The 17,895-nt window shown below is 44.6% G+C and overlaps 1 protein-coding gene across 1 annotated transcript; it reads right to left on the reverse strand.

Moving 5' to 3' along the window:
* Nucleotides 1–6,368: 6,368 nt before the first annotated feature.
* Nucleotides 6,369–17,242, reverse strand: LOC137848982 (cysteine protease ATG4A-like). The gene is made up of 11 exons (XM_068668461.1): nucleotides 17,113–17,242; nucleotides 15,727–15,888; nucleotides 15,165–15,263; nucleotides 14,270–14,371; nucleotides 13,642–13,714; nucleotides 12,228–12,307; nucleotides 11,502–11,689; nucleotides 11,314–11,392; nucleotides 10,285–10,430; nucleotides 9,173–9,229; nucleotides 6,369–8,035 (listed from the first exon to the last, which is right to left on the reverse strand). The coding sequence occupies exons 1-11, from the start codon at nucleotides 17,240–17,242 to the stop codon at nucleotides 7,874–7,876; spliced, it is 1,278 nt and encodes a 425-aa protein (XP_068524562.1). The 3' UTR covers nucleotides 6,369–7,873.
* Nucleotides 17,243–17,895: the final 653 nt, after the last annotated feature.

The following is a 17,895-nucleotide window of genomic DNA, read 5'->3' on the forward strand; positions in this document are numbered from 1 at the left end:
CAGCGATTCCCAGTTGGAGACTGTTGCTCGACCAGTGACACAGCAGCTGGAGCGCTTCTGGTTGCTGCTGATGGGTTCCCGTGAATCAGCCAGGGATAGGAGCTATGAGAACGACTGAAGCGATTTGAAGTTACCCGAAAGAAAGAAGAGAGGAGAGAAGAAGACAAGAGGGGAGGGAAGGGGAGGGAATAAAAGGAAGGGAGGGGAGGGGAGGGCAGGGGGAGGGTAGGATAGGATAGGATAGGATAGGATAGGATAGGATAGGATAGGATAGGATAGGATAGGATAGGATAGGATAGGATAGAATAGGATAGGGTAGGGTAGGGTAGGGTAGGGTAGGGTAGGGTAGGGTAGGGTAGGGTAGGGTAGGGTAGGGTAGGGTAGGGTAGGGTAGGGTAGGGTAGCGTAGGGTAGCGTAGGGTAGCGTAGGGTAGGGTAGCGTAGGGTAGGGTAGCGTAGGGTAGCGTAGGGTAGCGTAGGGTAGGGTAGGGTAGCGTAGGGTAGGGTAGCATAGCGTAGTGTAGCGTGTTAGAGGGGAGGGGAGCATAGGAGAGTATAGGGTAGTGTAGGGGATCGGAGTTTAGGGGAGTGTAGGGTAGGATACGGGAGGGGAGCGTAGGAGAGTGTAGGGGAGGGGGGCATAGGGTAATGTAGGGTAGTGTAGCGAACGGGAGTTTAGGGTAGGATAGGGGAGGGGAGTGTAGGAGTGTGTAGGGTAGTATAGGGGAGGGGAGTGTAGCAGAGTATAGGGACAGGGAGAATAGGGGAGGGGAGGGGAGGGGAGGGGAGGAGACGGGAGGGGAGGGGAGGGGAGGAGATGGGGGGGAGGGGAGGGGAGGGGAGGGGAGGGGAGGGGAGGAGACGGGAGGGGAGGGGAGGGGATGGGGGGGAGGGGAGGGGAGGGGAGGGGAGGGGAGGGGAGGGGAGGGGAGGGGAGGGGAGGGGAGGGGAGGGGAGGGGAGGGGAGGGGAGGGGAGGGGAGGGGAGGGGAGGGGAGGGGAGGGGAGGGGAGGGGAGTGCTACCATAAATAAAATTGCCAAATACCTGACATTTTGGATCTGGAGCCAAATCTTTGTGTACATGTCCTCTCCCCGTAGCCCCACGTGCTGACCACCCACCCGAATCTATCATACTGTTGGTCAGAAAGAACAGGGGGCATAGGGGAGGGCAGGGGAGTGGAGGGAAGGGAAAAGAGGGGATGGGAGGGGTGGGGAGCGCTACCATCAATAAAATTGCCAAATACAATGAAGGAGCAGCAGAGCCTGCAACCTCCATTCCCCAACATCCTCCAACCACCCCCCACTGCTCTGTGGGAAATAGGTAGAAGAATCAAGACTGAGGTTTAGCCTGGGATGGAGGTAGTGTGGCGAGGTGGTTTTCTGTTTGGTTGGTTGGTTGGTTGGTTTTAAAGTTTTTAAATTCTCACTGTCCTACTTTGTGATCAGTTGGCAATAAATTCAATTACTCTTCCCCAAGCCAAGTCTGTTTAGTCCATGAAGCCATCTTCCAGTCCTGAAATAAGAAAGGAAACAGACCTGCAAGCAACTGTTACACAAGTGCAGGAAGAGTGACAAAGGAGGGTTTTGAGGCATGAAGTTACTGCAAGGATGCTCTGCTCTTTCCTCACTTCAGGATGAAAAGCACGGCACTAGTGGGTGGTCTGTGGTGGTAGTTGTTTTTTTGTTGTTTGTTTGTTTGTTTGTTGTTTTGTCAGCTCCACCCCACAGTATTTTGCTTGTTCTACTTGTTTTGGTGTGCCCCCATTCCCTCCCTCAAGGTAAAACATCCCTAGGGGCCATAACTTGCTGTTAGCAAACAAGATCTTGCAAAAGAGTGAAGTTAACATGGCACCACCTGCACTGATGTATAAATAGTTCAAATATTTTCCCTCACTTTCCTGTAACTTTCCTGTAAATTGCTGGTCAGGAGATAACAAGTGGAGAAATTTAGGATAAGAGAGAGAAAGTTGTGTTTACTATTGCCCTGGAGTTTCTGTTGGTCTGGCCACAGAAATGGAGTACTCAAAATCCTCAGGACACTCAGTTTATGCCAGATTTATCCTAAAACTGCAGTATTTCTAGGCCCTTGGGATTCTTATCAATTAAAACATACTTTTTCACGCACAGAAGATGCAAAAAAGTGCGTCTACTGCAGTATGCAGACAGAGCCAGTCCTGTCTCTTGATTCCTTCTGCCTTCTGCCTGAAGAGCAGCAGACAATCGAGTTCTTGTCTTCAGTAGCTACGGCCTTAACCAACTGTGCAGTCTGTCCATTCATACACAGAGGAGGAAAAATAGCGTGGAATAACTCCTCTCCTTTGTGCTAACAGAGGAGGGTACAGCTTCCTCACTCCAACCCCACCGAGGCAAACCAGTCAGCAGTGCACGCCAGAGCCTCCGTCTCTTCCCCGTCTCATGATGTGCAGCTGGATCACTCTCCCTTCTATCCCCAGGATCGCTTTCAGCACAGTCCCAGAAGGGTCAGACTCACAGCTTTAGGACCCATCAGAAGAGGCTTGCACTCTTCTGCCACCACACCCCCTATACACATGCAATTTCACACATGCAAAGAGACACCATGGATTGGGGAGTTGCACAGAGAGGAGACCACACCCGTTTGCCTGCCTGCAGTTTGACACCAGTAGGGAGGTCATTCCCGTCAGGAGTTTCCATAGAGATGACAGAATATGGCCCTAGGGTCCTGCTGCTTCTTTCAGCCCTAATTCTTCAAATCCATAGGAACGGAAGAAACCTTCCCAGCCAAGTGCTGCATATCTTGAAGGTTGGAGAACCCACAGCCTTCTGCTTCATTTCATTTTAAAGATCAATCCCAATGTCACTCCCATAGAAGTAGTGGAAGCCATCTGGCTGGCTTGGCTTTCTCTCCAAAGAAGACCAAATGAGAGTTGGTCACGGGTGAGGATGAGCCCTGACAGTTCCTGCATTTTGGTTCTCCTGCAGCCCACAAAGCTCTCACTGCCTTGCCTGAATTTGAACCCCTTTGGAACCAAATCTACAGATTATCTCTGTAAATCCAAAACAGCACTTATTCACCATGTGAACAACAAATGCCTGGGATGGTTAACAGCACTTAGGTGCAAAGGTCAGATATATGTAGCTGCATGTTACACATTTTTAGTCTGAATAGCACAATTTATCCTTTGACTCCATTTTGCTGTCACGTGGATATCAATTTGCAATCATTTGGTCTGTCCTCCCTTTGGTGGCTTCCGTGAGAAGAATCTAGAAGCTGCCCCCCGTTAGATAACGGCTCCACTGCTGGCCAGAGCCAAGCCAAGAAACGATGTCACTTGTTCCTCTGGGAGAGCATATTGAAGAAAGGAGAACAAAAATAACAACAAAAAGCTGTTTCACAGGGAGAAAGAGAGGAGAAGCAGCCCTGCAGCCCCCCAGGTGAGTGCAGCAGGAGGGCAGGAGGCAGCAGCAGTTCCCCTGCGGGCTGTGCAGGGAGAGGCCCCCGGTGGAGCAGGCTGTCCCCCTGCACCCATGGGTCCCCCATGGAGCAGATCTCCACGCTGCTGCCCCCCTGTGGGTGGAGGAGCCCCCGGTGGAGCAGGTGGCTGTGGCCTGGAGGAGGCTGCGGCCTGTGGAGAGCCCCCGCAGGAGCAGGCCCCGGGCCGCAGCTGCAGCCATGGAGAGGAGCCCACGGGGAGCAGGGGCAGAGAGGGACCTTGGAGGAGGGAACTGTATCCTCTTTTTTCATCGGTGCTGAGATTGAGGATCAGGATTTTGTGGTAGGAATTTGTTTAGATGAACCAATTTACATCCATATGGGCGTTGTATGTTTGTTTCACCTTGTCTTGCAGGACCATCTTGGCTAGGTCTGCAGTGTTGTGCAAAAGTGAAGTTTTTCACAATAAAGAGCAGCTTTTTTTTCGGGGAAAAGGCTGAGGTGGCCTTCGTCAGAGTCTTGTGACCTGAAAATGCAGAAAATGGGTGCATGGCTGGCTGGATGGGTGGGTGGGAGTTGGGAATTCAGCCTTGGGATCAGAACTGGGACGTTGTTGGGATAGGAAATGATCAGTGGGATGGGAAGTGATGATGGGGATAGGAACTCATTGGGATGGGAAAAATGGGTTTTATTTTTATTGCATTCAATCCACTTTATTGACTGTGTTGTACAGTATGGCATTGTTTTATTACTATAAAATTATGATGATTATTATTTTATCTTATTAATTAAACAATTTTTATACGTTATTATATTATAAATTATAAATATTAATATTTATTGTATTGTTTTTATTCCTTTTCTACCCTATTAAACTCTCTTTATCCCAGTGCACTGCTTTGGACTTTAGTTTTCCTTCCGAGTCGTTGTGGATTCACTCCGGATGGGGGGACATTAGCGAACGCCTGTGTGCTTCAGATCCAAGGTCACCTTTGCCCTCAACTCAAGATACATGTTTGCATCTGTTGTCGTGAAACAATGTTAACAACATCAACAAAAAAGTTCCCTACTTGCCAGCAGCATCCCTACCTTTGCTGGGGTCTGCTCTGTGCATTTTGAAGACCGTTCCATGCTATTCAGCCCCTTCAGGAGGAAATGGATGGTTCTAGGAAAATGCGTCTTGGCCTGATGCAAAGCTGTGACTCAGCACCCTGCAGCCCCCGCAACCCCTGGCATTTTACCTGCAGCCCCTCCAACAACTCTGATGTTCCCTGCATCGACTTCAACCACTGCGGTGGGACCTGAGGCCCCTCAAGCCCGTGTCACTCGCCCTGCAGCCCCTCCAGCCCCTGGCATGTTCCCTGCAGCACCTCGAGCCCCTGGCATGTTCCCTGCAGCCACTCCAAGCCTGGCACAGGCCCTACAGCTGGCTGCGGGGACTATCCAGAAATCTGTTCCAGAAATACAGTGATGGCAAGGAGCCCTCCACTTCATTCTTCCTTTTTTTTCTAGCTGGAAGCATTCAGAGTTGTCAACGGAATTGGTTTGGAGGAGTAGGAAAGACAGAATTGCTGGGTTTCTGCTTTCTCCCAGAAACTATCAGACCACAACATGACAGTTGTCTTTCTTTTACATTCTTTTATACCTGGATCTTTCTCAGTTTTATGAGTGTGGGGTATTCCTTCTTTCTCCCTTTACCTCCCTCCCTCCCTCCCTCCCTCCCTCCCTCCCTCCCTCCCTCCCTCCCTCCCTCCCTCCCTCCCTCCCTCCCTCCCTCCCTTCCTTCCTTCCTTCCTTCCTTCCTTCCTTCCTTCCTTCCTTCCTTCCTTCCTTCCTTCCTTCCTTCCTTCCCTCCTTTCGTTCTGTCTGTCTGTCTGTCTGTCTCTCTTTCTCTCTTTCTGTCCAGCACTGATTTTATGGCTACGTGTGCATATCCACAGTGTACAGTTTTCTCCGTTCCGTTTCTTCTCTGAGTCTTGCCCCTCTTCCCTGCAACTGAACAGCATTGCCTTGATCAAGGAAGTGGCAACATGCGGCTTACACAGTAAACTGCTGAAATTACAGCTATAACCATGGAGCACAGCTGCCGATCAACACAAGACCACCAATCGCTCACATTTCTAAACTGCTCGTCACAATTCTTCCGTATGTAAGCTGTGATGCTGCTCATTTCTTAAGCACCCATCCATTTCTTCTCTTCCCAGACCCTCAAGGTGTCCTGGTCAAACCACCTCCCTTCCTCTTGCCCCATCTGGCTCTCCCACCTTCCTTTTCCCTCAAGGCTCAACTTTTTTTTTTTTTTCAGCATAGGAGCTCCATAGAAGCTGCTGCTGCCCACCTCCGAGTTGACTAGGGCTGAACTACTGAAAAAGAAAAGAAAATCTATAAATAAGAGTGAGAGATGGTGAATACCTAACCATCTCTTAAAAGCAGGATTTTAAGAGAATAAGTAATTGATAAATGGAGTTAAGATCGGAGGGAAAAAAATCCACTGTTGCAATCAATAGAGTTAAGAAGTTTTTCAAGTACATTAGGAACAAAAACTAGAGTAATGACACAGATCTGATACGGGATGGGTATTGCTTCAGTGAGAAATGATGGAAAAAAACACAACACAACACATGTGTATGTGTTGTTGGGTATTTGTAAAAAAAAAAAGAAACAAAAAAACAGGTTAATGAAAACTGCATGCTCAATTAGATGATTTTTTTTGTTGTCATTGGTAGGGAATTGTGTGCTTTACAACACACTATGTGTTATATATATATATTATATATGTTTTTTATATGTTTTATATATGTTTTAATAAAATAAGGAAATGATATTTTTTTTCTACATTTGTGGTTTCCAAACTGTAGTTAATAAACATTAAACAAGATGCAATAGGATCTCGTTAACTCTTTTGTTTGAAAAAACAGTGGCCCTGATCGAGAGGTGCAAGTGAGAGGAGACACTATTCAGTATTTCTCTATGTTGTCATTTATTGGTGAAGATGAAAGTCTGCAGTTCATGTTCATTACACTAGCATGACAAAATGACCACAAGGGGGACTGTCTGGTAGTGAAAAGGAACTTCAGCATGGATTAAAAATCTTTGCCTTTCTTTATTCTGAACTGTTTTTCTTATGGCTGCTAGAGAGAGATTCTCTGCCTTAGAAATAAAACTGCCCAGGCTGTTCTGATAAACCTGTAGGGTTAAGGCACTTCTACCAAAACAGATTTCAAAAGGCAAGAAGTCAAAAAGCAACAATTCAGTGATCTGTGTACGCTTCTATATTAAGTTTTAAGATAACCTGGTTTATATTTAGTTCACACAAATTAACCAAACATAGCAGCATACAACCTAAGAAAAGCTTAAGAAATTTATTAGATGCACAGATAAAGTGCTGTAACAGAGAAACTTGTGTAAATCTATTCTAAAATAAATAAGGTACAGTTAAACCACCTTTGACTCGTTTTAACTCGGAAAGAAATAACCTAAGTTTTAATCATTTGAATTTTAAGGTCAAGGTGAAATATACCATAACTATAACAGTGGTTGTGATCTGTATCAACTATTTGAGTCTCCTGTTCCTCTTGAGGTCTCCCAGAAACAGGAAGGCTATTGCAAAATGTATACATTAGACATAGTTCCTTTTACAGAAACATTTTTGTAATAAGGTCTGGTTGCTCAAATACATGTTAAAATATTTAACAAGGAAACAATTTTCTCCTGATCCAGTCGATCTTTTAAACAAGACAATGTATTTTTCCTATGACGCAGCCCACAGGAGGGAACAGAAGTAAACATCCTCCTTAACTGAAGACTGTTTTGCTTGAAGAACTAAACTATTGCATTATTATATGAGAGCAAGAAATATCCATTTGGGTTATCCCTTTCTCCAAACATGGTGCCCAGTGATACATGTATTTTTGCCTTAATCTCAAAGGCCCGTTTGTCTCCAGGTAAGGTACGTTAAAAAGAGATTCCCTTTAAGCATCTTATCACAAGAGCTCTTACTGCCTTTCCATCCGGGGAAGCTTGTGTGTTAAACTGCCCTTGGAGTTTTGGATGCTACTAGATTTCTGTGCTCTGTTATCCATAATTTCAGGCACTTCGGGGCTAACATGGCTGTTTATGTCAATGCAATAATATTACCAATATATTCAACACTCAGAAGAGTCACCACAGTTTCCTTCACACACTCAGGATTTCAAATTCTTCTTCCAATTCAAATAGCTTGTCAGTAGATTCAATGAGTTCTGGAAAAAAAGATAAAGAAAAAAATGCTTCTAAAGACATGCCTGATTTTGTTCACTTAAAAAAAAAACTTTGAAAGACGCATTCCAGAAAAGTACTTTGTAAGAGTGAAAAAAAAAATCTGTGCTAGCAATTGTATGGCTTGTTTGGATACATGCCTGCTATATATTGCTTGACACTCACAAAGGATAGTTATTCTACCTGTGATTATTCTTTTATTTGCTAACGAGGAACATAACATTGCACAATTAGGCTTTTAATCGGTGCCTTACCTGCTCGTGTGGTTGTCACTTCTGGTTTTGTTGGAGGTATGAAAGGAGGCCAGTGTGGCGGGTGCTTCTGGACCAGCTCCAACATCCGTAGACTCTGCTGCTTTAGAATCTCCTGAGGACAGAATGCTTTCATTTTAAAAGCTGGCTCGGGAGACGCTTCAAACACAAAACGTGTCTGCTTAATTGAAAGTGTTTTTTAATTACGCATGTCCATCAGGAAAAAAAGTCTTTATACAGACATACTGTGAAATCCAAGCACCATGGTCTCTGTAATACATCCCTAGTTAAAACACATCTGGAAGACAGATCTCTTGAACTGTACTACAAATTATCAGTCTTATCATCTTTTGATATCAGCTTTGATATCTGCAAACCTGTAATTTTGTTTACATGTAGCAAGCACACTAGGAATGTACAATATTTTCTGCTTTTTAAAAGAAAGTTGCTTGCATAGAACTCTCCTCAAGTTTTCTGTTGATCAATAGCACAAAAGACAGATCTATCAGCTCCTCCAAAGGGGAAAAAAAAAAAAAAAAAACGCATCAGATTTTGAAGGACAGGTTTTGGTCAGGAAAAAAGGTGTTCCTGAAGCCAAACGCTATTCCTCTTCAAAGAGAAGTTACCTTCTGTCCTGTATTTCAGTTATTTACAAACTGATTTTTTTTTTTTTAAATAAATGCCTTTAGAGGTTGATGGTACTTTACATTCAGACGTCTGGTGCTTAGCTTAACAGCTGCATGCAGAAACATCCTCAAGTCTGTTTCCTGTGGCAGCCAGCACCTTCTGTTCTCCCTAGATCAGCAGGAGCTAGAGGCCTGCAGCACTTACAGAATCAGATCTTTAAGATAGCAGGGACTAACAGTCATAATTAGAACACGCAATCTATTATGTCAAACAATAAAAAAGGATCAGGAAGCAAATCATTGACACATCACTACAATATGGCAGTTAAACCTTAGTCATTTAGTGAGAATTAGAAGTTAAAAGCAAGTGTCACCCAGTAACACCTTCAAGTGTGCATGTTTACACCCATTTTCCAACTGGCAGGGTTTGTGGCTGGTAAAGTGCTGAACAATTTCCAATTAGCAATTCAGGAGTATTGCCTTACCCTGATGCTTTAATGCATTCTTCTCCATGGCTCATACAATTTGTATACAAAGGAAAATGCAAAGGAAAATTTTACAAAAAACAGACAATAAAAACCAGACTTTATAAAGAACAAATCGAGATGCTAAGTTCCCACTCTAACCTTTTGTACAAGACTACACCAGTTATCAAAATCACATTCTTCTTTGCAAAAGAAGCCCTTAGGGGAAAAAACAAACACACAGAGTTTTACCTTTGCAGATGGTAGGTATGTGGTACCAGCAGGTAAGGCGGTTTGACCTCTGATACAGTAATGCCCTGTACGATCAGTAGATATAAGACTCCAAATATGTGGCAGCTCTAGGGAGAGAACCCACGGGGAGAACAAGGCCCTGCAAACCCCTAACGAAATAGTCAAGCAAAAAATAGCAGCAGCTCCTGTGTGCTCCTCCATGGAGCGCCACCCAGTTCCTACAGTCCAGGTATCAGCAGAAGCTGAAAACTTGTAGATGATGGACCACCTAAGGAACATGTCCATTCTGGTATCTATACTGAAAATATTTGCTCTTCATTATGATTTTGTCTGTCTCGTTGCATCATGCCACATTTTGCACAGTTACGTAGTTAAGTATTAAAACAAAACAAAACAAAACAAAAAAACTTTCTAAAAAGCAGCAGTATTAAAAAACAGGTATGTGAATGAATGACAGATACCGGTATCTTTACAGATTGTTTAAAGCTTTAGAAACACATCCCACTGGTGACAACTGCCAATCACCCAATCACAGGATACTGGCATGGGATCAGATCCAATTTTTTCAAATACCACAGTACCCCCATGACATTTTGGGTGAATTACAAATAATACATTTGTATTTGTAATTTGGGGTGAAATACAATAATTCCACTTAAACATTTTTAACTTATGATAGAAAGTAAGTTTAAGTAACTTGTCTAGAGGTGACCAAACATAAAGTAGTGATAGAATAAAACACGTAAACCTGTTTCAGTTCCTTGCTCTGACCATTATAATGCCTCTTGAAAGAAGTAAAAGCTGCTCAGTAAAGAAAACAAAGCGAGCTCCCTACAGTACAGACAGCTCCCCACTTGCCCTAAGATTCTCCATGTAGTTATGTACAAACTACTATGTGTTGATCACAGAAGACAGCTTTGTGATCTTGGTTCTGTTCAAAGAGATGCATTGCTGCCCTTACCAATGTAGAGAGACATTACTTTGAGATAAAGTATATGCATTCAAGATTTCCTGACACTTACTAAAGCTACTGAAGGGTCCAAATTCATGATCTTCATTCTATGTGGGGCTTCCTGGCAGTGGAAACTCTCATCGTCAACCGTGCCATTTTCTTCTGAATCTACAAAGCTTTGAGTGGTGTGAGGGTCCAGATAGATCAGCTCATTGCCTGGATGGGTAAAAGCCGTATGTTAAAAATAAGCAAGTGACATTAATAAGCACTTGGTCCAGAACTGTAAAATAGAAATTAGATTGCCATCGCAGTCAGTATAATCTAGACTTTCCAGCTAGGGATTCTTTAAGAGAATCGGAAGGTTTAGACACAACGTTTCCCACAGGGTATTTAGTATAACTTCCAATTGTGACCTATTACTGTAATTTTTTGGTTGGATATGTTCTATCTTTGTCACATACTTTTATTTTTCCATGTGAGATCCAGTACTTTTTTTTTTTTTAAAAAAAAAATCTCAAGTGTTGTAAACACTAACATTTGACAGATTAAAAGGTACAGGATGTTCACAGATGCAATCTGTAATCCCACTAGGCATTCATTCAGAAATTGGAACAAAAAAGCCTAACTAAAACAGGTTAGGTTTTACAAAAGGACAAAATAGGGTTGCAAAATTTTGGCCCAAAGTGGGGTGAAATCTGAAGAAATGCATTTTAAATTAATTAGAGCAATACTTAATAACAGAAGGTATGCAAAAGGTGAAAAAGATACTGCTATCAGAAACAGTTTTGAAATACAAGAAAATAAAAGTGACATTTGACCAATACACTTGTCAAATGCTATCAGCTATTCTTAGTATGTTGCTCTTGTTGATGTCATCACTTATTTTTACACCTAGCTTTGCTGTTAACTTTCTGCTCCTGTTAAGGATCATCTCATACTGTTTCTAAACTCTTTTAGATATGCTTCTTCATTTATTTTATTCTATTCTCATCTTTCTCTACTTCTAGAGGTTCACGCTTAGACTCCTTACTATTTCCCCTTCAAAAAATGTTCTCTTTGGATCATCTGCACATTTGGAATAAGTTTCTTTTTTCCTTACCTAAAAATCCTATGAAATAATAGGCATTATTTGGTTTCCCTCCTAATGCTCCCAAAGACTGTGGCATCTTAAAGCATTCCTAGGAGTTCAAAAGGAATAAAGGAAATTGTAATTCATTTCTTTACTGACATCACAGATACCCAAACTTATTTGACAGTAACGAGCAATGAATTGAAAGAAAACCTTACTTTAAATGCATCAATATATACGGGATTTATGTGATTTATCCCTAGTCGTAGAGGTATAATAAGCAAGAGGGGTTGCCAGCCTGTGCAGAGTCCTCCTGCGTTCTTGCTTCGGCCAAGAGCACTTCTGTGCAAATGTGCACTGCTGTGGGACGCACTGCTGCTCTGAGGAGGGGACCGGCACATTTTTTCTGCAGGAATAAAACTGGAAATCAGTCAACGCACAGAGGAACACAAAGCAGATCTTCCTCTCAGTAGTGAATTAAGCTAGTTTGCCAGGGATCTTTATAGGGCACCCAAGACAAAACGAGCCGGGCATGGCAATTACAGCTATTTAGTAGAAGTAATTCTAGCAGACAGTATGTGCTGGCACGTCCAAGTGAGACGTTAGATAAATGATTGGGGGATGACAATTTAAGACTGCAGTGACATGTACTATTAATGTTATTAATACTGTCAAGCTTTGCCTATAAAACGCCAGAGAAATGAAATGGCAGAAATGATGACAGTAGAAATTCTTCAAGGAGCTCTTCACATCCAGTGATGTGAGCACGAAGTTGGCATCAGGGATCAAAAAAACACAACTGAGTTTGTATGTCCTTCTTCCCTCTTCTTACCCTTGCAAGACAAAGCCATGGCCCCCCAAGTATTTGTTCATGTTTAGATACATGCTGGCAAATGGAGTCAAATCAGAAACTGTTACCAGAAAACTGATGAGGTGTCACTTACTGATGTCTTCAATGACCACCGTATTGCCCATAGATACATAAACTGCTAATGAATTCCATTCATCAAATAAAGCAAGCTTCCTAGAAAACATTAAGGTACTAATTAATATAAACTAGTTGGATCAAAAGGGTAGCTTTACACTCAGAACCATTTATTTATTTTTTTTTTTCTTAAGAAAAAACATCCTTTCTGCATTTTTTAAAGTCTCCATGTAAGAAAAAGAAAACTTTAAACATTAAATGTTTAATATCTTTAGAAAAATAGGTACTGAGTGGTACCAGGAAAAACATATGCGCTGCACCATGTGCAAACTGTTTTTTCTTACTGCTAAGTGCAGTGACAGTAACAGTCCAACTACATCAAGTTTATTACTTTTTATTGCACTCGACAGTCTCTGCAATGGGTTCTTGCCCAATTGTGTCTTTTCTCATCTGGAAAAGAAAAAAATTCCTATTCCAGTTTTGCAGATTACTTTTTGCTTAAGAAATTCCACTGAATTCAGTGGAATTACTTCTGCCTGAGCCTGCGTGCACAGCAGAAATGGGGCATTAAAAGCTAAATCAGCTGAGGGTTTGGGGCACCAAAACTTCAGTGGGAGACAGCAGCACACAGTTTTATGTCCACTTCTGCAAAATCCAAACCTTTGGGGAAGGGAGCTAAGCTCTTAAGCTGCACTGGCAGAATTAGCTGTTTCAAATAAGCCAGAAAGAAATGGGGGTGAGCGTTTCACCATGAAAAACTTGGCCATGAAAGATCTGGAGTCCAGGGCATGCTTCAGCTCCCCTCCCTCTTCAGATCATGTGCCTGTTCCAGGGTGTCAAAGACTTGCTGCTGAGCTCGCAGGACCTGTAGCCTAGCCCCTGCCTGAGGTAAGACACCTCCACGTACCCCTGGAGAACTGAGCAGCCTCAGTTCCTTTCAGTGTGGCTCCCAGACTATGAGGAGCTGCCCATCTTTATCCAGTAGCCTTGCTGGCAGAACTGCTGCTCAGAAAGGGAGGAATTGCAGCTCAGTTCCCTCCTCAGCCGAGATGGCTTCTCTCTGATGTTTCACGCCACCACTCCGTCCTACACGGTGGCACTCTCGACCTGCCAGAGCTGTGCCACTGTGCAGAAAGGAATATACATCTGTGGTGTGACTGGTGAGGGCATGCAGACGGCATAGGAGGAGACCTTCCTGCAGTTTCTTCTCCTCAGGCTCTTCCTTTATTAAAATTTAGAGGTCACCCATTCCCAACTCAGTACCTGCACACCGAGCTGTGGCATGACATTCCATGCTGCACTTGTAAAGAGATGGCAAGTACATTCCTGACTGTGGGACAGGGGGAGATGCAGCCTTCAAAACTCTGCCTGGGCCTTGTCTTGGCTGCCTCAGGGGAGTACGTTCTGAATGAGACTGGTATGATCTCACTTACTTTAGTACTTGAGCAACTGTATTTGGTCCAAACCATTCTCCAATTGACTTCCCCTCTCCAACACCCACCTGTGCTGTTTTCATAGTGAAAAAAAGACACACGTACACAAAATCAAAGAAAAATGAGACCATAAAGAATGTGGGAACAATATACAGTAAATACCGTGACTGTCAAACATTCTAGAGTAACTGCAATCTGTATTTAGCAATAACACTTATTTTCTCAATCTATGCTCTTTTCAAAACTTAGGGAGTGCCAGTTTCTTTAATAAACAAAAGGCTTCTAAACTACAATGAGAATTACAAGTTAACAAATGTTAGTGCCCCTTATTACAAATTACAGCAATAAGCTACAAGACTGTCTATTCTAACATTACTGACTCTGGTACCCAAGGCTTACAGAATTTATCAAGAGCTAGATTCTAGTACATGGCTTTATTTAGGTCTCAGGGAATGTTTCTGTACTACTAGTCTTTGCGCCCATCTGCATACCTTTTTATTTTTGTATAAGCATACACATTGTCTTCACATCCACTTTTTAAAATTATGAATTAACATACTGCAAATTAGTGATTCAACACAGTAGAAATTTCAGTGGAAAAAAACTGAAAGTTTATGTTTGTTCTTACCCATCTGGTGGATTGAATAACAGCAAGCCTTCCTGTCGAGAAAGCATCGTAGGATTCTGTGATATTCTTCTGGTTGTTTTTTGTGTTTTTCCCATTGCCAATCTGAAAGGAAAAATTGATATAGAATAAAAAATGGTGACGTTTTCATTACACTGATCAAATGTCTAGACAGCAGAAAGCTTTATAATGAGATGTTAAAAGACATTTCAATTCATCTCGAATATTTACATTTTGTGTAGAGCTCCTAGAATTCCAAGCTTGTTATTTATCATCAAGCTGCCCTTTATCATCATAGGCTAGATTGTAAAAACAGGGAAAATAAAACAAAACAAAAACATCAACTGCAAACATATTCTGACGGATCATGCTGCGTGTTGATAGCCATTCCAGTATCTATGAGCTTCCAAGATTATTTAAAAGTACAGGCTGTGTTTAGACCTTGTTGGATTTCTAAGCACCCATTAAATAACAACATAAGATCCATACAGAAAGTCCAAACACTCCACTGGCAGCATCCTGGGATGTGACATGCATGCTTAAGAGCTTGCACCAGGGGGGTTTGGACCTCGTGCTGCTGACAAGCGAGTAGTGAAGAGAAGGGTAAGAGCACTGTCCCACGGTGGCAGGTTTTCCCTTGGCCTCAACTTGGGTGTTACACTAAAAGGTTTATAAAATAATGGCGACAGGATTCCCCATTTGTTCTCCTTCTATGCCTATTTCTCTGCTTCAGGCTGGGATGATTTCACCCAGCTGAATATGAATTGATTCATTAGGAACTGTTACCAGGGCATCAAAGAAAGTCTCACTAATAAATTCAGGGTTTGTGCTTTTAATGGAGTACTTACGAAGAAGCGTCTGCAGACAATACCGAAGTTCCCTCAGGACCAGCACTCACCTCTCCCTAAGTGTCTGCAGATCAGTGCTTGGGCCAGCATCATCTGCCCGCATCGCAGCATACATCCCCAGCCAGCGTCCGACGAAGGACCCGTGCCTCCTGTTAGGAAAGTTCAGCACAATCAGTGCAGGCTTTCAACTGGGTGCAGCACCACAGAGGACATTTCAGAGTGCTAGAAAACAGATAGGGCTGCTGAAGCCTCCATGAACTGTCCTACAGATAAAAGGCACAGAGCAAGACTTTGGTTCCATGCTGTTGGTCTAATTCTAATCTCTGCATTGCACAAATAAACACAATTAATTTATTCCTTGTGGAGCTGACTTACTCTTTTCATTCTTCAAGCAGCATTCACAAACCATTTACTGCATGCTATACAACATGATCACCTGTTTACATACAGACATAAATAAACACTGATTTTAATAATCTTCATGTTTGCATAAACAGTTAAAATGATGCTCAAAATGCGCTAATACTCTAGAAATATTTTCCCAGCCTACGATGCCATCACTTATCTTGCTATTTAATTTAGAACAATGCAGCAAATCTGCAGTATACTCACCAATAGGCGAAAACTTTCTTCTATACGTAAACCACACGTAAACCACAGTAAACCACACGTGAACACTCCTTGGCTTATTGTCTGACTTTGGCTTATGGTGCGTCTGTTGCTGTCCACTGTGTTGTGTCCAGCACAGTGCAGCCCCTAAATTGCTACCAAAACCTTGCCACAAACCTCAATCCCCCTGTTAAAAGAGACCCTCTTGTTTGTTGCCCTTCTTTCGACACTCTCTAACAGGTTTATGTCTTCATACATATATATACAACAAAACATCAAAGAGCTCAGCAAGGTCCACCAAGGAAAGGAAGCAATGCAGGAGAAAGAAGACAGGACAACAGGGAGAATGGGCAGCATAAGGGAGGAGGCAGCCAGTGGCCTTAAAAACAAAGCCTAAAAAATAACTTCCACTAGTGGGACATAGTGAATTGGAGCTCTGGGGTCTGCATCTAGAGATGTCTTTTCTATTTATCGTGTTGTTGCGGAGATGGGTCCTCTGGCTTTGGTTGTGTTTTTTCATGTTGGGCAATTATCTCCCAAGAAGAACCCCCTGTTGGACAGAAAGGTAGAGGTGTGCTCCAGAAACACAGTGATGGCAAGGAGTCCTCCACTTCATTCTGGCATTTTTTTCCAGCTGGAAGCATTCCCAGTTGTCAACGGAATTGGTTTTGAGGAGTAGGAAAGACAGCATTGCTGGATTTCTGCTTTCTCCTCCATCCTATCAGACCACATCATGAGAGTTGTCTTTGTTTGATGTTCTTATGTCGCGTTCTGTTATTCTACATTTTTTTCTCTCTGATGTGATTTTATGTTCTTCTGTTACGTTATGTTCTTATGTTCACAACAGGACTCCTTGCCAACACCGCCTCACAGACACCTGGGCCAAAGAGCAGGGCCTTGAGCGGCTAGCTCACCATGACAGAGCTCATTTCCTTCCCAGTAGCTGCCAGGTGCCCTCTGGGGGCATTTCGGGGCTACAGCATGGGAAGACTTCTTTGGGGTGGGAAGCCATTGGGCTAGGAAATGGGCAATGTTCCCTAGGAAGGAAATCCCTGGGAAGCAAAAGCCTTGGGATGGGAAGTCTTGAATGGGGTGGGTACCATTCCCTGGGGAAGGAAGTGCTTGGAGAAGTCCTCCAAGAGAGGGGAATTCTTTGGGACGAGGTCTCTTTGGCTGAAGAAACGCTTCGTGTTGATGGGGCAGATTTCGTCTGGGTTGCTGGGAATGTGCCATGCGGTGAAATGGCAAGGATGGGCACTGCCGCTGAGGCCGAGAAGCTGGTCCTGAGCTGGGAAATGCTCAGGACGGGCAAGAGGCGGTGTGGAAGCGTCGTGGGCATGGCAAGTGCTGCGTGGGAGGGCAAGCCTGCTGGGGATGGCCAAGTCTTGCGCTGGGCAGCCTGCTTGGCTCCAAAGCCTGCAGTCCTCCCCAAGATGTCGGCGAGGGGCTGGTCAGCCGTTGGGACGGAACCCCCGTTGCCCACGTTCCCCAAGCAACCGCCCCACTCTCCAGCCACCATGGCAGGTCCAGCAGCCAGCTCCCGCTCCTCCCGGGGCTGCAGCCCTGCTGGCGAGCCCAGCGCCCCAGAGCTCAGCCCAGCGCCCTTTTTCCCACAGAGGGTTTCCCCAGACGGCTTCCGCGGCTTCCGCAGACGCAAAACTCCCCCTTCGTCGTCCCAGCCGTGCCGCCAACGGTGGCTGCCTGGCTGCTTCCCTCCCTCCCCGGAGCGATGGCGCTGCCCTTGCAGCCCCCGCAGGTACCCACCCTCCCCTCCGCACTGCCCCAGGCCACCGTCTGGCACGTGGTGCCGGGGGTCCAGGGGCAGGTGCTGCAGCTCCCCGCCAGGGTGCAGCTGCCACCTGGGGGGCACCTCCCAGCCCAGGGGCACCACCTGCAGCTTGGGCAGCTCCCCGCCGCCGCCGTGGGGCAGCTCCCTGCTGTGGGGCAGCTCCCCCACAGCGCTCCTGTGGGTGCCCCCAGTGTCTCCCAGCCCCTGCTGATGTGGACGGGGACGCTGGTGCCCCAGGATGGTGCTCCCCTCTGCTTGGGGCCCAGGGCCGTGCTCCATGGGGAGCTCCTGCACCCCGCAGGCACCTGCCTGCTGCAGGCCCCTGCCTACCCCGGCCCCCCACCACTCCTCGTGCCGGGGCCTCCGCTGCGGGGGCAGGCGCT

The sequence above is a fragment of the Anas acuta genome, unplaced genomic scaffold (assembly GCF_963932015.1).
Source record: "Anas acuta unplaced genomic scaffold, bAnaAcu1.1 SCAFFOLD_246, whole genome shotgun sequence".
Classification (NCBI taxonomy): Eukaryota; Metazoa; Chordata; class Aves; order Anseriformes; family Anatidae; genus Anas; species Anas acuta.

What these genes read in the sequence shown, in the direction of transcription:
- LOC137848982 (XM_068668461.1), bottom strand. Translation starts at nt 17,242, where the DNA reads ATGGTGGCTGGAGAGTGGGGCGGTTGCTTGGGGAACGTGGGCAACGGG. An exon ending in TTATTCAATCCACCAGATGG is followed by an intron (nt 13,715 to 14,269) that starts GTAAGAACAAAC and finishes CTATGAAAACAG; the next exon opens with CACAGGTGGGTGTTGGAGAG. An exon ending in ACAGTTGCTCAAGTACTAAA is followed by an intron (nt 12,308 to 13,641) that starts GTAAGTGAGATC and finishes AATGTTTTCTAG; the next exon opens with GAAGCTTGCTTTATTTGATG.